The sequence below is a fragment of the Spermophilus citellus genome (genome assembly GCF_964194105.1).
Source record: "Spermophilus citellus genome assembly, chromosome: 2".
NCBI classification, from domain to species: Eukaryota; Metazoa; Chordata; class Mammalia; order Rodentia; family Sciuridae; genus Spermophilus; species Spermophilus citellus.
Genome location: NC_138183.1, coordinates 161,799,806 through 161,825,881, shown reverse-complemented (window position 1 = coordinate 161,825,881; position 26,076 = coordinate 161,799,806). Strand labels below are relative to the sequence as shown.

Below are 26,076 nucleotides of genomic sequence, written 5' to 3'. Positions count from 1 at the left end.
TTAAGTGAAAATTGAAATATTAAAAATGACTAATGGATTATGTGGGCAATGTGTGAACTGAAAGGGAAAGAATCAGGGATATTAGTAGTCTTGTCTTTACTGAATTATATTCAATTCAACAAATCAAAAAGCCTGTAAAACTAACTTTTTTAAAGGCTGTGGTCAAATTGATGAGATGGAGGATTATTTAGATTAAGGCTACTCTCTTCCCATAGAATTTCTTGAGGGGCTTCTCTTTATTTCTCGAGCACATTCTTCCTGTTCCATTCCCTGAAGCTGCCTGATTTGTCTCTACTTGATTTTAACTACCTGGACTATTTGGCAGTAGGAAAAGTCAATTTTAAAAATTTAAGATGTGTCTAATAATATACCATTAGCCATCAGGACCTGGGGTTTGGATGGCAGAGAGTTATGAAGGAGGGAGGTAACTTTTCTTTCTAATATCCCGGTTTGGACAACCCCCAAACCCTTGGTACAATATATGTAAGACAAAGATTCATCTTGCTAAGTTGCTTAGGGCCTTGCTTATTTGCTAAGGCTGGCTTTGAACTTCCAATCCTCCTTCCTCAGACTACCAAGCTGCTGGGATTACAGGCATGCGCAACAATACCCAGCTACAATTTCTCCTTAGTTTTGTCTCAGGCCTAAAATTTAGCTAAAAAGATACAAGCAGTGCATTAAAAAAATTCCCTCTATACTCTGTATGACACCTTACTGTCAGAGTCATCTTCCTGTTTTTTAATTATTCTCATCAGACCTTCCAAGGTTGGAATGCCAAAAGCACCTTGCAAAAGGAGAAATTATGCAGTGAGGAGGAAACAAAAAAACAAAACCCTGCACAAATATTTTCTCTTCACAAATGGAAGAAGAAGACAGAAAGTGAACAAGGGATATAAATAAGCCATAGGCATGGTGTCAACAGATTCACAGAGGGTGATTTGTATTTTGGCAAGCCTCTCAATCTGCTATGATCTGCAATTGTTCTTTTTGGAGAAAACTGTGATGCTGATAACAGCAGTTTTAACCCAAAACAAATTAACATTCAAAGATATTTGGTAATACTTGCTCAAATACTGCTATATCCATCCACATTATATAAAGCCACCAAGAGAAATGTCTTCTGTACTTTTCTTCACAGCTTAGCATCTGAACTCTTTCCTAAAGATGTAGCTGGCATATACAGGAGGGTGAATCTGGGCCACCTTAAAGCTCTTCCCTTGAAAGCCTTTTCCTGTGGCACCGACAGATGGATGTGTTATCATCTGGCTGAGGAACAAGTTCCATTCCATCACGGATCTCAGGCTTGCTGGACTGGCGCTCAGCATATTTCTGAAATGTGTTTAAAGGCAACTGAAAGATTAGTCTATACTTTATTCTACTGATACCTCTATCCCTACCCGTTATATTTCAGACCAAAATAAACCAAAGATCTAGTTTATTCTGGTCCTAAAGTTACATTTTAACTTAGTTATTACGGGTGATGGTACAATATTTCATAATCTACCCAAGAACCCCAATTCACAATTTTATGTGTAAGGGGGAATGCTACAAGAGAGATGCCAAGCCAAATGTCCCTTCTTGAACTGAACAGCAGTTCTCAGCACTAATTTTCTACTTGTTAATGAATAACAAACTTGTTGAATATTCAAATCAGCAAACAAAGATGATAAATATCTCAAGAAAAAGTGGGTAGTACATATCCTTTCTGTCAGGTCTGTAGTCACATCAATTTTTAAATGACAACTGTCCTATAAAATGTTCCTCTACTATGGCTACTGACTGAAATATTTCTATAAATTGGATATTTCACTTTTGTGGTTCTTTGTCCATGTAGCTGTATACTCCTGGTACTGAGCCAAACCCAACAAAATGGTGATATAAGTGGGTAAGCCTAATTAAATTTTTAGGGGAAGAAATTCTTACTATTAAAATTAAGCTAGACCAGCAGAGAGGAGAGAACTCATTTAAGGAAGGTATCTACTGTTACTCTTCCTGCAGAAAAATAAATTTATGTTAAAAATAAAAACATAATTTCTTATATCTTTTCTTTCTGTCTAGATTTGTGTAGGAAGAAACACATGGGTCTGTGGAGGGCTGACCCAGCAGGATGACTCTGAACTGACCTGTAGAACGCTGTAATAGTAGCAGTAAAGCCTGTGTGGCTGTAGCAGGTCCCGAGCGGTCAGCTGCCCTTCTTTTGCAATCTTCTTGGCTTCTTCATCATTTTCCTGAAGGTTTTTAAAAAAGAATGAAAATTATTCCTACAGCCCACAAAGAAGGCTAGGGACAAGTGTGAGCTGGGAAAGATGTGGGGTTGAATGTGAACAGAATGGGAGAAATGGATGAGGCCATGAAAATAGAGTGCTTTCCTGACCATCTCTGTTATAGGGAAATGATCAGACAGACACATATGGCCCTGATTCCACAGTCGCCACAGTGCAACACCCTCATGTGGCTTCTATCAGGACTACCTTGGTGCTTTCCTAACTACCCAGGAAGAAAGCTTGGCTTTGGTCAGTCAATTGTCCTCCTAGACTCAGCTTCGCTGCTTAAGAGTAATGCAAATGTATTCTCGTGTTATAAGATCTTTTAAAAGCTCCATTTAAATATGCAGCATAGCCATCAATAAGCTATAGTGGTATAATAAAAAAAAATTCAGTTATTATTACCCACAGGCTATTCCTCTAGTACCAGGAATAGTCAGTGTTCCTAATTACACTTTTGAAAATAGTTAATCTTCTACCATACTGCCAACAGGAAAAGCCATTTGCTGGCAACTGTGGCTTTCATAAAGGGTCACAAAAATGATTCTACCCAGTTGTTTCCTTAAGCAAATATTGCTTCTTAGAAACTCAGAATAGACTCATAAAGCAAGAGTGAATTTTTATAATGAAACACAGCAGCTTTTCAATATTGTTCCTTTTAAAAAGGGAATTCCTATTTTGTGGGAAATTTGTGATTCTTGGAATGTTATATATAGCATGCACTGGTTAAGAACTTGTGCCTTTTCGGTTTTATTTTTCATTTCTATGTCATAAAATATTTTATCGAGTATGTTTTGTAGTGTAGGCATTTTAGTTGTGAATGCTTTTAACTTTTGTTTATTGTGGAAGGTTTTTATTTTATCATCAAACCTGAAGCTTAATTTTGCTGGGAATAGTATTCTCAGCATCCATTTTCTTCCAGAGCTTGGTATATATTATTCATCAATGTTTATAGCAATTCAATTCAGAATAGCTAAGCTATCGAACTAACCTAGGTGCCCTTCAACAGATGAATGGATAAAGACAATGTTGTACGTATACACAATGGAATATTACTCAGCCATAAAAAGAATGACTTTATGACATTTGCCAGCAAATGGATGGAGCTGGAGACGATCATATAAGTGAAATAAGCCAATCCCCCCCCAAAAAAAAGTCAAATGTTTTTACATGTGAATGCTAACACACAATAGGTGAGTGGGTGGAATAGATGTTCAGGGATTAGACAAAGGGGAATGGAGGGAGGGGAGTGGGAGACAAGAATGGGAAAGACAGTGGAATGAATTTGAAATATCTTTCCTATGTACATATATGAATACACCACAGTGAATCTCCCATGTACATGTATGAATAGACATCATGTATAACCACAAGACTGGCATCCTAATTAGAATAAGATATATTTCATGTTTGTATATATATGTCAAAATATACTGTCATGTATAACTAAAAAGAACAAAATAAAAAAAATAAATCCATTAGGGGAAAAAAACCCCAAACTTGTGCCTTTTTTGTCTACATGAAAAAAAGAAGAGTGTCACAATTGCCTTAAATGTTTTCTTGTATGTAAAGCCCTTTAACTCTGTTCTTTCAGTCTATAATTTGCTTTTGTTTGTTCTTTGGGGGTGTGTGGGTAAGCACAAATAGTGATTCCTTCAAAAAAAATCTGTACTTTAAATCTCAGATACATTGATAGAGGGTACATAAATGATTCTGATGTTGACTTTAGATATTTCAAGAGAACAAAAATTCCAAAGAAATCATATTTCTTTCAATTTCATTATATCAAATTAAACTGCGTTGTGATGGAACTCAGGCAACCTATACTGCTGAATGTGTTATTGCCTAAAGAAATAAAAATTGTAGGGAACGTACCTTGGCCCATTTAATTTTCTCTAGTAAATCACTAAGATTTCTTTTGATTGGAACATAATGTTTCCATGGCCTAAGCGCCACATAGAAATGTTCATAATATGGTGAGTCCTGCTTCAGAACCAGGCTGTCTCCCAGCATAAGATATGGATACCTATACGCAGCCACGGTCCCATCAACATTCACCTGATACTTGTACTGAAAGATAAAAATGAAAAATGTAAGCAAAACCTTTTCACAATGATTTGCTTCATTTTTGCCTCTCAATACTGTAATAACTAAATACAGATAGATTTATTTTCCATTTTTCAACACTTTTGTTTAAAAATTTTATTTTGTAACTTACATATTCTCTTGATGTTCAAATTATAAGCAGCCTTTAACAGATTTTTTTGGGGGGGAAGGAGTACCAGGGATTGAACTCAGGGGCACTCACCAATGAGCCACACCCCCAGCCCTATTTTTTTGTATTTTATTTGGAGACAGGGTCTCACTGAATTGCTTATTACCTCACTGAGGCTGGCTTTGAACTTGTGATCCTCTGCCTCAGCCTCCCAAGCTGCTGGGATTAGAGGCATGTGCCACCGCACCTGGCTAACAGATCAATTTTAAGAAATACAAAACATTTAAGGATAAGGTGATAAACAATTTTAGGAAATAGGAATAAATACTTATTTTGATGTCTATACAATGGGGGAATTCAGATTTCTATAACTAGGTATTAAAACTATTTTCAAAAAGTTTGTATTTGTTAAAGTTGAATACTAATAAGAATTTATACTCTGTTTACATGATTTCATTTGTTTCTATATTCAGTCCCTAAAGGAAGAAGGTGTTGCCTCTATTTTACAGTTTTTGTGTCAAGGATACAGAAACATGGAGAAGTAGGTGCTCTGTTTGCCTATGTTAGATTAGTAAGTTTTGATTTCCACTTCAAAAGCACTTTTTCAGGGCTGGAGTTGTGGCTCAGTGGTGGAGAGCTCACCTAGCACATGCAAGGCGCTGGTTTTGATCCTCAGCGCCACATAAAAATACATAAATAAAATAAAGGTTTTGTTTCCAACTACAACTAAAACATAAATACTTTTTTAAAAATTACTTTTCATAGGCATTAAATCTTATTCAGTTATTATACTATGAAATAGGTGCTTTTTTTTAATAAGTGAGAAAACTGGTCGTCGGGGAAATATATAAACTTCTATTTCTGAGTCCAAATCCCCCATCCTTTTCATGATAGCACCCTGCAGTAAACAGAATACACTCCCTGATCTGGTAATTATTTACTTATTTTTTTTTTTTTTTGTGGTGCTGAGGCTCAAACCTAAGGTCTTGATCATGCGAGGCAAGCACTCTACCAATGAGCCACACCCCCAACCCCTTAATGGTTTCTTTAAAAACTAGTTCCAAAGAGTTTCCTAGTCAGTCAGATCTTTCACATAGTTCACACCTGTCTCCTCTGGGCCTCATGATAATGCTCTGAAGGAGCAAGGGAGGCATCACAGGTGTTTGGAGACCAGAGGCAGCAAGAGATGAAGGTCTCACAGTCAGTAGCAAAGGCAGGAGGAGAGGTAGGACTGGACCTTTAAGTCCAGTTCCTATTTAATATAAATTAAATATATGCACTTTTTATTTATAAAAGATATCAGAAGGCTGGGATTGTAGCTCAGTGGTAGAGCACTTGCCTCACATGCATGAGGCACTGGGATCCATCCTCAGCACCACATAAAAATAAAGATATTGGGTCCATCTACAACTAAAAAAAAAAGAAAAAAGAAAAAAGAAATTGGGCATTTGTATAAAAGACATATCCTAATTTTATTAAGACAAATATAAAAAAGAGTGAGAAATATACCAAAACTCATGTTAACCCTACAATTTGAGCATTAAACATAGCTCTGAGCTATTCCATAGACAAGTTAACAGCAACAACAATGACAAAAAGAACTATAATGAACTTTTTAATTCCCCAGGTCTGATAAGAATGAAAGTGTACATCAGTTCACAGAAGAAATTTGCCTAAGCCCACCTATTTGATAGACTTTTAACCCAAGTTTATCATTTCATATCCATACAGGAAGATTCCGTACTTGGAGATCAGAGGTACTAGGTGATACATACCTTAAAGAAATCAAAGAAACCCATCAACTTGGCTTTTCCAAGCTCCTTTTCCTTCTCCTGGAAAAAGAAATATCCTGTAATTCCTGCATCTAGCAGTTGTGGATTTTCTTTGGATAGCTGTACCAACTGCAGCCTCTCCTCACGACTATCTCTACCTCTGAAGAAAGCTTTCTCTGTTTTATTGATCCAGGAAGGCCCTAGAAGTTTGAGGCCATAAAAATAAATTAACAGTTAAGAATTTGACATTTTTATATGGCAAGCATAATCCTCTTTAATCCACCATTGTCATTTAAGATGTTAATGCTCTTTTATCAGACTCATAAAGTAGATGCTATTTCCAAAACATATGGGATCAAGTCTCAATTTTCCAGAGATAATTTTCAAGCTTAGACTTTCAAAAACACTCTTTTTATTTGCTGAATTAAAGAATACTCCAATTCTACCCACCTTTTAATGAGAATTGATACAAGTACTGGTGTTTTCTGTTGTACAAGACTAGGAAATATCCAAAATCATACTGGATCAAGTTTAAAGAGACAAAGAGATTCAATGACTTGGCTTACTTACCAAGCAATAGCTTCTTCCATCTTTTATGTTTCACAATCAAACATGAGCTAGGCTTTTGTTCACAGGACAATCATAAAAAACTGATAACTAAGACAAATCCTTAATCCCCAGGCTATTCAGAATTTGGGGGAAGAGTTTTTTCTAATAAACCATTAAATGCAAATACATAGCTATATATATGTACATATATATGTGTGTGTAATATATATATATATTTTTCCAGGGGGGAATATTCTGGGAGAATTAATTTAAATTATTATTATTATTATTATTTTTTTTTGGTACTGGGGATTGAACTCAGGGGTACTTGACTACTGAGTCACATCCCACCCTATTTTGTATTTTATTTAGAGACAGAGTCTCACTGAGTTGCTTAGTGCCTCAAAGTTGCTGAGGTTGGCTTTGAAATCATGATTCTCCTGTCTCAGCCTCCCAAGCTGCTGGGATTACAGGTGTGTGCCACCACATCTGGCTAAATTATTATTATTCTAAAGAGAGAAAGCCATTGGTTAACACCTGTCATTGTCTTGAGGGATAAGTCATAAAACACAGAAATAGGCAGGGGTCAATCTTTTTACTATTTTAGCACACCTTTCAGGAATTCATTGTTATCAAATTAAAAGTAGGCCAGGGGCTGGAGCTGTAGCTCAGTGGTAGAGTACTTGCCTAGCATGTGTGAGGCACTAAGTTGAATCCTTAGTACCACATAAAAATAAATAAATAAAATAAAAGTATTGTGTTCATCTACAAGTAAAAAAAATTTTTTTAAAGTACCCCAGTTTTCACATACTGTTATCTTTACATAGTTTACAACTCTCTGATCTTGTGTACATAATAAGTTCATCGAACTATAATAATCAGAAATACAGGTTATAAAGACAGAGCAAGGGGGCTGGGGATGTGGCTCAAGCGGTAGCATGCTTGCCTGGCATGCGTGCGGTCCGGGTTCGATCCTCAGCACCGCATACAAGCAAAGATGTTGTGTCCGCCGAAAACTAAAAAATAAATATTAAAAAATTCTCTCTCTCTCTCTCTCTCTCTCTCTCTCTCTCTCTCTCTCTCTCTTAAAAAAAAATCAGTCCTAATATGGGCTGAGAAAAAAAAACTATTAAAAAAAAATAAAGACAGAGCAAGGTTTTTTTCTCATTTTGGTGAATTTGGTTTAAAAAAAAGTTATGTTGCATAATAAATCCAAGTCCACTAAATAGGAGAAAAGGAATTCAGATGTTAAAGGATGAAGAGGCAGCAAAAGGAGAGGAAAGAATTCCTTACCAAGTGTTGGAGAATGTAATATCTCAACTATACTATTATCACAGTTCTCTTATATTTGTGTAACATATATTTCAAAATTATCTCTCGTTTCATCCAGAAATATAAAGGCCTTGGACTCAGAATTAAGTGATGACTTTCCCAAATGTATATACACAAAAGATTAAACTCGAAGGAGACTTAGTGAAGGTAGATTTGGGCATTACTAGCCCAAACCATATTTCTTTAATTTTAGGATTAGAAGAATCCTAAACAAACCACTTCAGTAGTCAGAATGCCTTTTTGTGGTTGGTGGTGTTTTTCTGTGGCATTGGGGATAGAAACCAGAGTCTCACACCTGCTAGGCAAGTATTCTACATCCTAGCCCCAAAGGTGCTGTTCTTTTTTCTTGGTAAGAAAATAAGAATGGTTATTTAAAGACATAATTTACTTTCTCTGACTAAACATTACCTTCACATTTTCACTCTTTAGAATCAGCCTTAGTTTACCTGTATTTCCCTGAATAGAGAGGAGATCATTGGTAACACCCCTCATTGCTTCAAGCGTGGAGTGGGTGATGTCATAGGTTGGAAGGATAACATCTCTTGAATCCAGAGAGCCACACCAGGAAATGATAGGTATAGGGCCAGGGATGTCACTGGCTTTTCGATGCTCCAGGGGCCAATCTCCAAGATTAATGTAAAATTCTAAATCTGGGAGAAGGACCTAAGTAAACAAAAGTACAAACATTAGTGCTTGCGAGACTCCAGTCTTTGATACTAAATACTATCTAGTTCCTTGGCTTTCTTAAAAATTTCTGATAGAGCTTGACCATTCAAAAATAGTAGGAGAAGAGAGAAGAATGCTTCTTGGTTGTAAGTTGTATCATTAAATTTTGGGTGAGGACAGTACATGGCAGTAAATTCTCTTAGCCAGAAGTCAGCTACCACTATCCAGAGGTGGATTTTATATTTTAGTATTATTTTATATTTTAGTATATTTTATATTTTAGTATAGAAAAGTATGAAATCCTTGAGATCCTTCTCTGCCAGCTGCCCCAGAAAGAACCCATGATGTTAGACCTGAACCCTTGTTTTCCTCCACTATCACCCTCTTTACCACACCTACTATGTCTCTGGAGTCGGCTGCCCCATTTCCATCTCTGTAGTCAATGCCTTAGTTGAGGCCCTTGTCACCTCCTGCCTAGAATGCTGCAATATCTTCCTTGTTAGGTGTTCTCACTCTAATCTAGTCTCCACGTGGCCAGAATCAAGGTCAATGAAATCTTTAAAACACAAATTAATGTAACTACCAAGATTAAAGAATCTTAAGCCTACAGGATGAGGTCTAAACTGCCTGACTTGCATTCAACATATCACCTACCTTGTTCCAGCTTAGCTTTAAGCCTTGTCTTCCTTCCCCATGTACTGGTAAACTCTGGGCTACTTTCTGAAAATGCCATCCACTTTAATATGTAATTCATTTCACTTGGAATATTCTCCCACTTTTTCAACTTGGTAGTCTCCTTTCTTGTCCCTCAAACCCAGATCTAACATTTCCTCTTCTATGACTCACCCTCCTTAGGCACTGGAACCCTCAGTATCTGTCATGTTGTGGTATATTTATCTGTTTGTACTCATATCGCACTCCTACTTCCAAAGAATACAAACAAGTCCCACAAGAGTGTGCCACTTGAAGACTAGCACTGAGTCTCGCTTTTTTTTTTTTCAGATTTCTTCCCAGCCAGTAGGCAACAATCAGGAATAAAAGGAAAGATAAGGAATGCAAACATACATGCTCTTGCTTCTCTGTTATTAATTAAAAATTCATCAATAATATTCACATCAGAAATTCTTATTATGGAGTGAGGTTTCTCAATCTTGCACTATTGATATTTTGTGCTGGATAATTCTTTTCTGTGGGGGGCTGTCCTGTTCATTGTAGGATATTTACCTATTAGATATGACTAGCAAACCCCACTCTATCCTCTGGATGCTAGTAGCAACCCCAAGGTAAGATCACCAAATATGTCTCCACTTATTGCCCAATGTCCCATGGGGAGCAGAATCATTCCCAGTTGAACATTATTGCTGCAGAGACAGCAACACCAGTATAAGATACAGGAAATCAGGCAGGTTGGACAGACAGAGAGTACTACCCTAGGGTCAGATGCTCATAATGTGCTCATATGCTCACAGGTGGGCTGAGAGAAGGGGGAAAGTCACTGCTGTTTAAAATAAGAACTGATTGCCTTCACACATTCAGCATGCTTGGAAAACTGTACATATCGAGATGGTTGGCTTTTGGTTTACAAAACTACCTAGGTGATTTCTCTGGGCCAGAAAGATAAAAATTTCCCACCTCCATCCTCCAAAAAACTCTGCATGATCAGGCACAAGAACCAAAGTGGTCTGAACTGTTCTGTTTAAAAGGAAGTTAGGGCCCTGAAAATGTGGAAAGAGAGGTCAAATAAGTAAGTAGGATAAGAGATGGTTGTTGGTGGATGTGGACAGGGGACTCAACCACATTTAGAAAGAGACCAAAATCAAGGATGGTCAGTGAAAAGTTCCCAGAGGCAAGGATGACTGAGTTTGATTGGTGTCAGGTTTTTGTCTGTTTTTTAGTATGCATGGGTATAAAACAGCCTCTGTTCCCCTGAGCCTTCAACAAAACGAGTCATGTGCATGATCTTTTAAAGGTACTTAGGGTAAAAAAAGGAAAATATGTTCTAAGTTCAAATTCATCTGGAGGGGACAAAAATAGCTGCAGATGGTGAAATCTGAGTGGGAAAAGAATCTGGCATAAGAGAGAACTTAGTCACCCAGAGGCTGTAAACATCTGGGAGTTCACAGAAACCTTGGAGTGCCTTTTTTGGCCTACCTACATAGGATGGGGGCTCAAGCTACCTAATTTAAATCTTATAGGAAAGAGAGATATTCTCAGGTCACTTATGAACACTTGGATGACACATTTCTGAGCTTGCTATTATAATTCTAAGCATTTAAATGTTGCAAAAAAATCATTAAACTACACTACGTTTTAAAGTAAATTCATTTGATAAAAGAAAAAGAGCAATGATATACCTTTCTTGCCAGTGACAGCAAAATTTCATCAGAGAACATTTTGAAGTCTGTGTATTTCCCTAAAGATCTCCGGTAAATATGATTATTGAGAATCGTGTAATGTACCACAGCGCCCCTCTCATCCCCAAATCTTTTGGGAACTTCCTTTAGCATCTGCTGGAGATTGATGCTGGGGAAGGAAGCAAAATCTTCTTCAATCTGTGGTTCCTGGGTTGGACAAGAAAGAGTTCTCTGCCAGGCCTGAGGATCCTGTTCTGGACACTCACAGTATTCATGGTACACTGGTCCTAGGGAGAGCAAAACATATACAACACCATGTTCCATTAGCAAGTGCCATGATGCAGGGAGTTGTTGATGACTTCTTGGTGAATTCTAAGATGATCCAGATACAGAAAAACTGCTCTAGACACATCAGTGGTGCAAGTTGTTGTGTCAGTCTCACACCCCTACTTTCTGTCTCCTTTTTGAATCACCCGAACATAGCAAAGCATAGCATATGCTTTCTCCCAATCTAACCTACTCTCAGTCAACTAGATGATAAATTCATTTGTAGTGAGGGGGAAGGGGCTGATGAACATAAACCAACTTACCTTTTAACAAGGAAGAAAGCATATTAATTTTCAGGCATTAAAATGTAGTAGGGATAGTGATTTTTTTTTTTAAGACAAAGCTGAGGATCTAGTTCTCTGAGTCCCTAAATCGTCTCCATTTGCTCATCTCAAAGAGGAAATGTGTAACCCAGAGGGGTCTGGCAAGTGTATTTTTAAGTGGTCAGCTATAAGCATAGAACTTCTCTGAAGACTTGTTTTTAAAACAAATTATATAAACATATTAAGATATCTATATTTATTTTAATATAAAAATTATTAAATTTTCTTTAGGATTTCTACTTCGGACCAAGATAAATAACAGGAATTTACTCCTCCACCTGAAATCACTGAAAAAGACTCTGATAAAATATCTAAAACAAGTTTCTAAGAAACTAGACATCAGGCAATGAAGGACAGTGAGTCTGAGAGGTGGGAAACGCATAAGGTGAGTCTCAAAGTCCCTATGTTTACTACTTAGGAAAGTTTCCAGGTGGCAGCACAGGGATAGGGAGGTGGAGAAAGCCCAGCAGTGTCACTGCATTGAGGAGACAAGGCTGAGAGTCCAGGAAACCAGCCAGGATTGGAAGGACAGAGTTATCTGAAAGGAGAAAACTGCACAGAGAACTCCAGAAAGTGAAGTAGTTCCCCTCTTGAGTATTTGGCAGAGCATGTGTGAGGCAGAGGAAGAACCATCCAAAGTGACTAGAACACAGGCTTGGCAATAGGGCCTGTTCATATCAGCCAGGCTGGAAAGCATCCTAATTCCTGGGGTTTGGGAAAAATATGTAAAAAATATGCCTCAGTAGTGAGGAATAATTACCCCTGGATTAAATTGGCTCTAATTTGATCTAACAAATTGTAAAAATATAACTTGAAAGGATGAAACTAATTTCTAAGTAACTCAGATGCATCCCTCCCCCCGCCAAAAAAAAAAAAAACCTCAAGAAGATTAAAAAACAAAAATCAACAGATGAAAAATGTACTTTATGGGATTAATGACAAAAAGGCATTATAGGAAAAAAAGATTAGTGGATTTAAAGACAGAGAAATGGAAACTAAATAAAATGAAATGGTGAGAAAAAGAGAATTTTTAAAATGCTGAAAATACAGGTAATTAGAATCCCTTGAAGGAATGGAAAAAATGTTTGATGAAATAATGGTCAAAATTTTTCTAAATTTGTTGAAAATTATAAACCAAAGATATTAGAGGCTCTATAAATCACAAGTGTGTGTACCCCCGATCTCCATCACATGCATTTCTTTCTTTGGAAAGAAAACTACACCAAAAAATATAACAACCAACTACTCAAAACAACTGATAAAGAGAGGCTAGGGATGTGGCCCAGTGGTAGAGCACTTGGCTGGCTTGCGTGAGGCCTTCGGTTTGATCCCCAGCACTAAAAACAAAAACAAATAATAAAAACTGGTAAAGAAAAAAGCCTCAAAAAGCGATCCAGAGAGATAAACATAATGGTGAGGAGACAGTGGAGAAGCAAATTTAGAGTACTAAAAGGGGAAAAAAAAATCCATTAATTTGCACTTCTATAGCTAAGCAAAAACTTTTTTTTTTTAATGAAGGTAATGGCAATGAGAAGCTGAGAAAATTTTCCTTTGTTGTCTACCATATATGCTTTATTCAAAGCCTGCAAAGATATAGACCACTCCTTTGGAACTTTCATTTAATCACCACAGTCTACAGGCATATAATATTCATATATTTTTTTGAAAAGATAAAATATACTTATTAGTCTATACTTTTAAATTGTCCATTAAGAGAGGAGGGAAAGGATAAAAACTGGGGAATGATACTGACCAAATGATATTGTTAGGTTGTGTTCATGTATGAAGAAATAACAAAAAAAATTCCACCATTATATATAATAATAATGCACCAATAACAAAAATATGGCAGCAGGGAGAAACACCTGAGTACACTGCCCCATAAGGAATGCTAATTCTCCTAAGGACCCACCACTACCAGTATTTATTTTCTGTAGACTCATAAGAAGAAATTGATTACTACTTGAAATAAAAGACTTCCTCTAGGGCATGAAAATATTTATCAGCTCTGTTCTGACAGGAGTCTGAGGAGGATTAATGAATGGATTATAGGAGTGAAGGGACTTTAGACCAAAAATGGGGGAGCTATGACTTTATTAAAAGTTTTATAAAAACTTAAAGCATCTTTATATACAATTTATTGACACAAAAAGAGTCAACTAGGACTGGGGCTGAAGCTCAGTGGTAGAGTGCTTGCTTAGCATGTATGAGACACTGGGCTTGATCCTTACACCACATAAAAATAAACAACTAAAATAAAGGCACAAAAAGAGTCAACTAGGATTCCTGACTTAAACTTTTGAGAGTTTCATTAATAGATACCTAAGTTAACCAATTTAAGCCTGAACTTCAAGGTGGATGAGATGTCCTCATGGAGAAGAGAAGAAGCTCAGGTGATAAGGACCTTTGAGTACAATTACTTTGGACCTGCTCAGTCACCCACTAACTTTTCCCTCAAGAAAGACTCAGAAGATTCTGTTCTCACCAAGGGTATCAGAAAAAGAAAAAGAAATGGAATCTTTGGAAAATTTTATAACTATTCAACTGAATATTCTTAGAATTTATTTCTTTTACAACCCCCCCCCCAAAAAAAAGAAGGCAAAATAAAGACTTTTTCAGTAATGTAAAAGCTGGAAGAATTTATCACCAGTATTTTCATTCTAAGAAAAATCTTAATGGAAGTTGTTTAAACAGAAGGCAAGTGGTACCAGATAGAATGTGGAACCAGATAGAAATATGGATTTACAAAAAGGAATAAAGAGTATGATAACTACATGGGTAAATATACAACTTTTTTTTCTTATAGTTTAAATCTAAATTACTTAATTTGCATTCCCTTAAAATTTCAAGTTAAATAGAGCTCTAGGGAGTGTGTGTGAATGTGTGTGTACACACATTTATATATGTAAAAATATTGATTTTTAATATATATAAAATATTGATTTTGTTGAACATGACTTTAAGGTCATTATAACTCATTTGGAAAAGCATGGAATGCATACTAAGGCTAGCTCTGGATTATTAATAACCACTTACCTTTTAAAATATAGGGAGACTGAGCCACATGTTCATTACCATACAGGATCTCTATCTTCAACCCTTCATTGACAGTTTCATACATCCTATATCTCACCAAAAATGTTCCATCATTCCTGTCCAAAGGTTTAGGGACATGGATTCGAACTAACTCTTTAGGTGAAAGAGATTTGACTACTACTTTGAATAGTGTTTGACCTGAAAGAAAAAGAAATATGAATAACTTTACCACTTTATGATTATCAAGCCTTAATTATTGGACAAATGTCTCTAGATGTTACTTTTCCTGTAGCATCAATGATAAACATACATCATTTGAGTCTGGAATATTCTAAAGGCCAAGAATTGGGTCTGGCTGATGTTATCAAACCAAAGATCTAAATTATCATTTGATTCATTAGTCATTTAATAAAGATTTACTGAATAAATGAAATCATTAATGTAAAAGCAAGAAATAAGCTATTTTTTTTTTTGCCTAAGCCTTAAAGCTTAGGTATTAAAAAAAAAATCCATGAACTTTAAGAATGACAGACCTCTACAGTAATTTAGTTTTCTCCGTGTAAAACATACACGTTCTTTGTATATCATTTTAACATCTAAAAATGTTCACTTCTGAGAAAACTTTCCTCTTTTTTAAAACCCAAATTGCAAGACTTCTGAGCCACTTTCTTATGTAGAGAGAGATCACAGGTGGTTGCCAGACGCATGCACACACACACTCATACAGACACACACACATAGACACACACACACAGACACACACACAAAGAGACACACACAGAGATATACACACACAGACACACACAGAGATACACACACACAGAGACACACACACACAGACACACACACAACACACACAGACACGTTCACCTTTGTAACGGCTAGCATTTACTTCTCTGTTTCCTCAGCTTAAAGTAAAATAGTCGTAATATAATCACCCCTCCCAACTCCAAAATTCTGTGGGATTTCTGTTCTAGGTAAGTACACTTACTAACAAACTCCCTTTTCTATTAGCTGACTTATTTAGACTTTGAAACAACACTGTTGTGACTAATGTTACTGTGGCCTAGGATTAAACATTGGAACCTCTTTCTTCAGGGTATAATGAATGTACCATTGAGATCACCTTATCAAAGGAAAAATGTTTAAAAAGCGGTAAAATCCTCTGAAATCCATAGCCCTTGCTAACAGCAAGTTGTAACCAAAGTTGTTTTTTATCCCATGTCTATTACATTATGAGGTTAAGCATACTTAACATATATAATTTTTAAATTACTGAAAAAGTTTTTTCTCTAAATCTGTTGAGTATAAGATTCTACTTTATTTTAATCTTCAAGGGTTTTATATTTTTATTAAGAGTCAGGAGAAATGTTTCTTAGTCTCTTCAATTTGGTCATAGTAATGTATTTGTTTTAGTCAGCTTTTTCACCGCTGTGACTAAAAGGTCTGGCCACAACAATTTTAGGGGAGGAAAAGTTTATTTGAAGGTTCAAGGTTTCGGAGGTCTCTGTCTTTCAGTCCACAGACAGCTGGCTCCATTCCTGGGGCTCAAGGTTAGGCTGAACATCATGGCAGAAGGGTGTGGTGAGGGAAGGGGCTCACATGACAGTCAGGAAGCAGAAGAGACTCCACTTACCAGATACAAAATATATATCCAAAGCCACACCCTCAATGCCCACCTGCTCCAGCCACACCCTATCTACTTTCAGTTACCACTCAGTTAATCTCTATGGGGACTAATTCACTCATTGGGTTAAGACGCTCACAACTCAATCATTTCGCCTCTGAACCTTCTTGCATTATCTCATACATGAGCTTTTGGGGGACACCTCTCATCCAAACTATAACAATATCTGACATAATTAGTTAAGTGCAGAACCCATAGGTTATAGTACCCTTGAAACAAGTGTGATAAAATTATGAAAGAAGCCTACTAAGATAAATGGACTCTTGTAAGTAAACAGAGGATGTTACAAAAAGGTAATCATTTAATATGCAATTATTAGAAATGTTGGCCAATTACCTGAAACATATAAATGAAACACACAGATTATTGCCTTGTGTTCCTTCCCACTTGGCTTCAGGAAGACAACAAAGTCCAGCAGATTGAAAATTAGGGGAGCAGATACTGGGAATTAGAAAGCTATTTCCATTGATCCCTCCTCCCTTTCCAGATGTAAACATACAAACATTGTCTTCTGATCAAATATTCCTACTTGCCACAGTTCATTATTTCAAACACACAAAACAGAAAAAGAGAAGCATATCATTGATTGTGTGATTTCTTTTTTTTTTTGAAAGAGACTTGTAGAAGAAAACTAGCACCAAAACACTTTATTATTTGTAAATAGAGAATATCAACTTGGATCACTATGATCTCTTAAAAATGTACTTATAAAACTGTAAAACACAGCCATTGGAAATACGTGTTCTAAGTGTTTAGTTCTTTTTATAGTAATCCTCCATTCCCGTTTCATGGATGGCATGAAAATTAATATGAGAATCAATGAAAACTAATATTTATCAGGACTAAAATAGAAATAAATAACTCTAACTTCATAAAGAGAAAATGAGAAGAATGAAATTCCAAATTACTTCAAAAGGGAAGACTGTGAATTTCCATTTGTCCTGGCGGCTTTTCTCATTCATAAATTCAAATGTCTTTAAGACAAACAGCTAATTGGATGAGAATACAGAGACTTTGGAAGGAGATTGGCAGTATCAAAGTCTTACATCATTAGAATCAGAAAGTTTGAACAGTTGATTTAGAAAGAAACCAAAAGCATTTTTAAAAATTTACTTAATCCCTACTGTATTTCAGTCTTTGACCTCATATGTATTTTCTATCCCATTTATTTCCTAGAAGACCTTGTTAAGTAGATATTTGTGGCCCCTTTTTAATAGAACAAGAAACTGAAGTTCCAAGAAATTAAGTAGCTTGCCCAAAGTCACATACATAATGAATTCCAGTGCCAGTGTTTGAACACAGCTTTTAAACATTCAAAGTTGGAAGAATAGCTTGGGTATACTTTCAGTACAATGAGTTGTCTTTTCTCCTGATGTTTAGGAAGTTTTAGAAAACTCTCTGTAGCTAGAACAAGTGTTGATCCTATGTGGACAAAAAAAAAAAAAAAAAGAGTCCCAAAAGACCAAGGTGTCGTGCCCTGAGACTAAGTGAAAATCCTGCAAAAATGTGTGACTGCCTGCTAACTATGAACACTCTTGAGGATCTTACTGAAAACTGATGCATTGCATTCATATTAAGGGCAGTTTGGTAAAAGGAAAAGAGCAATGATATATAGCTGTTCAAAGGGCTGAGTATCTGGTCTTGGCTCTGACGCTTACTGGCTGTGGGTTATGGACAAGATATTTTAGCTTCACTGAGCCTCAGTTTATGTGTAAAATGAAGACAATAATATCTCTTCTTCCTACCACATAAGACTACTATGGAGAACGATTAAAATAGGGCAGTCTAAAACACTATATAATTAGAAAGTAAGATTATTTTATGAAAATATTGATGAAGGTAGAGGACTGAAGAGAAAACAAACATATGCATACTCATCTTGACCTATTCCAACCATCTCTCCTTCTACTTCCTTTCTTTTATTCTATAACACTTACTCATCATCTCTGCAAGGCATTGTGCTCGATTCTGAGAATATAACAGTAGCAACAAATTTTATGTTTATAACTGAAGGAAATGCTTAACTTAAGTCATAGGCTAGTGAAGGTAAAGATAGGCTTTTCCCCCAACCAAAGACTCAGAACTCCCTAAGTTCTGCCCATGTACCCCAGGTTAAGATCCCTGCGTTATATCACTGAAGTTCACATATGTTTGTTATAATCACTTGTATATATGCAGCATAATAATGGTATTCAGGTAAATGAAACACTATTAAATGGAAGTGATAATAATAAAATCTTTGTATCATTTATAATGGGCTACATTGTTCCTCTTTTTCAATTAGATCTTAGAGAAAGATTTCAGGAATTTCAAGTCAATGAAAGTGGCAGATAACACGAGAAGCTGGTTAGGTAAGCTTTCAGAAGAACTATAGAACAGCTTTTTAAATAAGAAACTTAAGTGACCTGAAAGGAAACAAAGAGAATTCAAGGAATGAAAGTAAGATTGTCTCAAAAGTCTTTAATGACTTGGGCAAAGTCTGTATTTTTTTCTTATGATTTTTTTTTCTGACTATAAGAATAATATAATCTTTTGGGGGAATTTTTTTGGAAAATAAAGAGTGTAAAAAAGAAAAATCCTTACCCTCTTGTTACAACCACTGATAATACTAATGAGCATAGACACAGGTTCATTTACTTATCACAAAATTGGAATTAAATAACTTTTCTTGTTTATTCCACCCTTAGTCTAATATAAGCATAATTTAGTAATTTTCAAAAATATTTCTTCAAAAATTTTAAACATTTAAAATTGTTGTTAAAAATACAATAAATCTTACCATCCTAATTGGTTTATTTGTTTGTTTATGTGTTTATTTATTTTTGTTGTGCTGGGGATCAACCCAGGGCCTTGTGTGTGCTGGCAAGCACCTTACCACTGAGTTACAACCCCAGCCCTATGCAATTTTTAAATGTACAGCTCAGTGTGTTAAATATATTCATATTATTGTGCTATTGTGCAATAAATCTACTTTTTTTTTTAAGTTGTAGGGATTAGACCCAAGGTACTTAACCACTGAGTCACATCCCTAACCCTTTTTATATTTTATTTTGAGAAGACAGGGCCTCACTAAATTGCTTAGGGCCTCACTAAGTTGCTGAGGCTGGCTTTGAATCCCCCCTGAGGGGCTGGGATTTCAGGCTGGATTATAGGTGTGTGCCACCCTGTCCCATCACATAACCTTTTTTTTTTTTTTTTTTAATCTTGCTTTACCCCTTCTTGTGATGATCACTATTCTACTTCTATTTCTGCGAGTCTACGTTGCATATCTCACATAAGTGGAATCTCAAATGTTACTTTTAATGGCTGCCAAACATTTTATTACATAAATGTATCATACTTTAAACAATTATCTTATAGTTGGCTATTTACACTTCTGTAACAAATAATCATAGTACTGCAGGAGTATCCTTTCTCATGATCTTTAACCATATTTGGATTATTTTCCCTGGACAGATACCTGGAAAGTCAGATACCATATAATAGGACTTTCTTTGCAAATGATGTCCTGTTTACTTTTTGGCACTGGGGATTGAACCCAGGGGCTTTTTGCCACTAAGCTACATTCCCAGTCCTTTTTATTCTTTATTTTGAGACAGGGTCTTGCTAAGTTGCTTAGGGACTTGCTAAGTTTAGGGCTTGCCTCAAATTTGCCACTCTCCTGTCCTAGCCTCACAAACTCCTGGGATTACAAGTGTGCACCACCACACACAGCAATGATATTCTTTTTAAAAATAACCTTTTCTAACTATTGAAACTTGAATGGCTTTTATATTTTACAAATGGAAAAAATTTTAAAAAACCATTTTGTAATGTGAAAAATTATATGAAATTCAAATTTCAGTGTCTATAGTTTTAATGCAGACAGACCCTTTTGTTTACATATTGTCTGTGGCTACAAAACAGAGTTGAGTAAATGTAACAAAAACTGTTACATTTACTGACCTACAAAATCTAAATTATTTACTCTCAGATTTTTGAAGAAAAAAGTTAGCTGAACCCTGATATACCCTTATTATTCTCTATCAATGGAGTTGAAATTATTCTATCCCAATTCCTATAAAGCATAGAAAACCAGTTGTCTGAAGATTTAGGATCTAACTGATAGATACGTTATCAAAGTGATAATCAAGGATGACTTTAGGAGTGTTCTGAATTAAACATATAGCAACACCCACTGAAGTGGTTAAGGAAGAACAGGTTCTCAGCTGCAAATTCTCCTTGTGGCTTTCCTTTATTTCTAAAAATCTCTTGCTTGGCATTCAAAGCCCTTGAAGATTTCAAATTACAACCTGACTTTCTTTTTCTGCTTAGCATCAGTAAATTATTTATTTTCCTGAACTCCACACTCTGTTAGCCTTCGTGCTTTTGCACATCACAGAGCATCTGTGGGCAGGCCTGGCCAGCCACACGCTCATCCTTCAAATCTCTGCTCCTGGAATCTTTCTAGATTTCCCCAGGAAACTGGTAGTGCTTTAGTGTTTTTACTGCACTCTGGACATACCTCCATTGTAATGATTATGTTGTACCGTCATAGGCGATTTGCTTATCTGTTTGCCCAATAGATTGTAAATTCCTTGATGGGCAGGCATTACCTTTTCATCCTTATATCCTCAGAAGGATTACCAATACATAGTGGACAGCAAATGAATATCTGTCTAATGAGTGAAATTAAATATATACATATGTCTATCTGTCTGTCTGTCTGTCTATCTATCTATCTTTATATATGAATTGTTTGGCTCTTAAATTCTTTGCTTAATCAACCGTGCCCAGGACTGGCAGGGTAAGATGCACCAATGCATTCCTTGTCTTTGTTGATAAAATAAGGTGCCAGTTGGCTGGAACCCTAATTTAGATATAAATTAGCAAATCCTGACTAGAAACAACTTGAAACCAGCCAGACAAGTTGTAAGAAGTTGCAAAGGTAAGATGTGAAGGAGAACGTGGGAGGCGGGTGGAGCAGGAAAAGATTGTCAGGACAAGATCCACCCACCCTCCGCAGGAATAACCGAATTTCTACTGACTTTCACTGATTTCTGTGAAATATACTCTCAAGAAGTCAAAGCTGCGAAGAAAACGAAAACCTAGGCTGCAGAACTGCCTTCTTTCGGCCTACTACTCTGATATTCTCCGCTGGGAGCTTTTTCACGGTTTCGAGTCCATCAGGCCTAAACCAAATAATCCAAGACAAAGCAGTCTATCCCTCACGTGGTGCCTCATCTGGCCTAGGAGGTCTAGGCGTGCTGAGTCCTCCCAGGAAGGCCCTCCCCGCAGGCCGCACAGTTCAGCCCTCTACGCCGGGGGCGGAAGGACCGTGCAACAACGTGTGACTCACACCGCAGCATTCAACCCCGGGCGCTCTCCACTCGGATCATCGTCCCTGCACATGAAATGTGGGAGGGCTCTTGGAGTCATTCATTCTTCCGAAAGACTTTTAGGGCTTCTTCCTCCCTCTTTGGTGTCGGGGAGGAAGACGGAAGGGAAAGTGACCAGACTTAAGAAAAGGCGGCGCACGCCGAGAGGAGGGGCCGAGGGGATTCCTGGGCGGCGCGGTGGCGGCGGGGCAGCGCAGGGGGTCAGGAGCGGGGCGGGCAGGGAGGCAAGGGAGGCCGGCGGCCTGACGCTACCTGGGGGCGAGCGTGTGAGGTTCTGGCCCTCGGAGTTCACCGCCTGCAGGTAGAAATAGCGGACGGGCAGAACGACGGCCGCCTGCAGCCCGGGCCCCCACACCAGGCTCCGCGGCGCGCTGACTGGGGCCTCAGGGGCCCCGGTGGCCAGGAGCAGGGTGAGCTGCAGCAGCAGCAGCGGGACCCGCGCGAGGCGGCGCATGGTCGGCGGGGCAGCTGCGGTCCAGCTCCGCCGGGGCAGGGAGGGGCCCGGCGCGCCGCAGCCCGGGCAGAGGCCCAGCCTGGGGCGGGTCTCTGCGTGGCCGCCCGCCGTCCCGCCCCCGGCCTTCTCAGTGTTGGAATGCGATCCCGAGCGAGATCGCCGACCAGTCACAGCGCAAAGGCAATGGGCACCCCCTGACCTCCACTCTCCTGAGCCCGACCGAGGACAGAGGTGGAAGGACCACGCAGAGAGACCGAGGGTACGAGTGGGCACTCTACGTTGCCCAGGCCCCGGCACGCCCGGCTCCACCTCTGGTAGCTTGAGTTTGTCACTATTTAGAGAAAACCAGGACGAAGACCCGGTGGTGACTGCTGAAGGATGCTGAGACAAATCGCACAGTCCGCCGCTAAGAAATTTCCTTTCGCCTGAGAATTTCACCGAGTTAACCTGATGCAGAGCCCCTGTCAGGCGTCCCTCGCTCCCTCCTTACGCACCGCTTCTCAAGGCCCTCTGTTCGCACCAGCACTCGCCATTGTTCTCCTGTCTTCTGTGGTTTCTTTTCTTCCCAGAAGTCTCCCTCATTAGAGTGTGATTCCCTCTACTCCTCCCCTTTCCCACCACATTCCCCTCTCCAGTGCTTTTTTCTGAACATTCACTGCGTTGGGTTCAAGCTGGTGGCTGAGCCTCATCTCAAAGCTGGAATCTCTTCTCCCTGGCAATTAATGGAAAATGGCCTTGTTCACCTCCACCACTTCTCAGAAGCGGGAAACTGGGTCCAGGAAGAGACTGGTAGAGGCACCAAGAGTCTGAATCACTCTCCGCCTTCTTTTTTGGCCATTTAATCTACATTTGTTGTTTTTCTTTGTCTTTATCTGTTTATGGCCTCAATCTATTCAAAGGAAATAAAGATTCTGTGAGAGAACTCACACTCGAGAATGTACACAGGGTTTCTGCACCCTCTAGGCAGACCTCATCCCTAACAAGTCAGAACCAGATCCTGGGTAGCCCTCTGTCTTCTCAAGACTTTAACTGGGCTACTTAGCATTTTTGCTATGGCCAGTTTTTTGTTTGTTTGTTTGTTTGTTTTGTTTTGTTTTTTAGTTGTATATGGACAGCAAGACTTTATTTTATTAGTTTATTTTTATGTGGTGCTTAGGATTGAACCCAGTGCCTCACACATGCTAGGCAAGTGCTCTGCCACTGAGCTACAGCGTACCCAGCCCTATGGCCAGGTTTTATCAAGGAAAAAACTATCCCATATTTTCACCAGTTCTTTTGACTGATTTTAGAAAGCTAAACAGAGATAGATGGTATTTTTTGTACTTTGGAAAGATTATTGGGAGCTGGTAGTAAATCACTAGTAGATTGTAGGGCTGAACTGTAGCGCTACTTGGTATTTCTTTCACTGGTAAGTTTTATTTTCTGGAGTTGTCTGTATGTTTTAAATGGATTCCGCTTTGCTCTGTTCATCACTAACAATTGTATAGAACACATTTTCTTCACACTCTTCTAAATTCAGACTTAAAAACTTGGGGTAACACCCAGTCTTTTCATTTTTGTGAGAGCCCATCAAGGAAGTCATATAATTGTATCCAAATACCCTCTTGTTTAGCAATACTGAGTCTGTACCAACCTGTTTTCTTTCTTATCTTAATCCATCTCCAAAGAGCATATCTCTTTAGATCAATCAATGCCTTGACTAGATACTTTTTTGGGGGAGAGAGGTACCAGAGATTAAACTCAGGGGCACTCACCACTGAGCCACATCCCCAGCCCTATTTTGTATTTTATTTAGAGATAGGGTCTCACCTAGTTGCTTAGTGCCTCACTTGCTGAGGCTAACTTTGAATTTGCCATCCTCCTGACTCAGCCTGTGGAGCCGCTGGGATTACTGATATGTGCCATCGCACCTAGCTTGACCTGTTTGTTTATCATCAAATTTCATTCATTAAGTGAACTTTCTCTCTCTATCTTTCTGGTACTGGGAATTAAACCCAGGCCCTCAAACCCGCTAAGCACAAACTCTACCATTAAGCCATACCCCTAGCATTCAACAAACATTTGTTTTTAGTAGCATTCATTTAGTAGCATTCACTGTCTACTATATTTTAGATACTGTTCTTTGACTTCAAAGTGCCTGTAGTTTTGTGGAAAAGAAGGACACAGTGGTGAAAGCAGTAGTCAGAACTTCATGCTGGTTTCCTTTGCCCTCCAAATTCTGTGGGGGCAATGCAAGGGGCCTTTCATGGATGCCTAAAGTGAATTGCATTACAAGTGGGCAGCACTGAGCTTAGGGAATTTACCACTTAAACAGGATGAAGTCTACAACTTGTAGGTGGGGAGATCTCTTAAGTTTGTTTGCTTCAAACACTACCCTGAGAAATGACCTGAGTGAAGAGCAGTTAAGGATTTACATACTTGGTAAAACTAGCAAGAATGTTCATGAATGTTCAAGGTCCACCACAGATTGCCTCTTCCAATATAAATACAGTGTTTCTTATACACTGCATATGAAGGCCAACTAACCTAATATTTGGGGATTCAAGAGAGTTCTGAAAGATGGTATCTATGCCAAAATATGAAGGTCAAATAGGAATCAGCTGCATAAAAGGAGGTAGACAGCATTTCAGATAGGAAAAATGTTGTGTATAAAACTTGAAGAAAATAATATCATCAACACTTTTCTCATTTCCTTTTACATTCATTTCCATATTTAGTTTCACTCTTAAATACAGACTTGTAGTCAGTTTAACTCTGGAAAGCCTAAGATTCAGTATACTTCTATAAATTGCACTGGCCCCTGGAATCTCTTAGGAGTGATTTCTGGGACAAATTTTCTAATTCAATGTGTTGGCCCATCTAATGTTCTGATTCTGCATCTTACTGATCTTTACAGAGACAAATCTAATTCTGTGGCATGGTTTTAGGTACTGAAATTTCAGCCTAAAATCTATCTCCTCAGCCCTACTAATGAGTTTTGTGAGCAAAATGTACATTTAGTGTGTATTTTTTTCTATTGAATCAGCTACAGATGATTCTATTGCCCACCACTAAAAACAACAGCTGATCCAATGTATTTTAAATTTTACCAAAGGACAGTAAAAATATTTTGAATAAAATGTTACATGTTTCTAAGATGATGACACAATCTTGTCATTGGTGGAGAAAGGGTTTTGGGTTGCTTTTCCAGAAAAGTTCAGCACTAGATAGGTTGATGGTCTAGATAGATTAGTATAATCCTGTTAATTTATTTGCTTAGCAGGAATTAACTTGGCATGTCTTATATTTATCTAGAAAGACCTGTTTATCTTACATCAATGCTACCCCCAATTCCAGTTAGCTCCCTTTTCCTTTATAAATGTGAGAACCCCAGAAAGAAACACCAGACCCTAGGATTACCACGCCTGGCCAATCCTATAAGGCAAATATCACTCAAGTCATCAGAAAGATTGGTTTAAATACTTTTGCCCCACTCCTTCGCATTTTTCCTGGAACTTTCATGCCTAAAAATAATAATTCAAGGATGGGAATAAAAGCCAAGTCCATGCATCTGTTTGAATCATTTATTTCAACATAACCATTATTTTAAATTTACATCTGTTAACATTTAATACCTAGAGAAGAGGTCTGAGAACAACTTCATAAAAGGATTATTTGACAGTTTTAACAAAAGTGCTATGGCTTGTTTGTTTCAAAAACAGAATTGCCAGTCACAAAGA

General features: G+C 37.8%; 1 protein-coding gene across 1 annotated transcript; it reads right to left on the bottom strand.

Annotated features, from left to right (window-relative positions):
- Window positions 1-786: 786 nt before the first annotated feature.
- On the bottom strand, window positions 787-23,544 carry POGLUT3 (protein O-glucosyltransferase 3). Its single transcript, XM_081281084.1, has 8 exons — window positions 22,156-23,544; window positions 14,839-15,036; window positions 11,153-11,439; window positions 8,579-8,795; window positions 6,255-6,451; window positions 4,140-4,334; window positions 2,124-2,228; window positions 787-1,329 (listed from the first exon to the last, which is right to left on the bottom strand). Exons 1-8 carry the CDS (start codon window positions 22,355-22,357, stop codon window positions 1,204-1,206), a joined length of 1,527 nt encoding a protein of 508 aa, XP_081137210.1. The 5' UTR covers window positions 22,358-23,544; the 3' UTR covers window positions 787-1,203.
- Window positions 23,545-26,076: the final 2,532 nt, after the last annotated feature.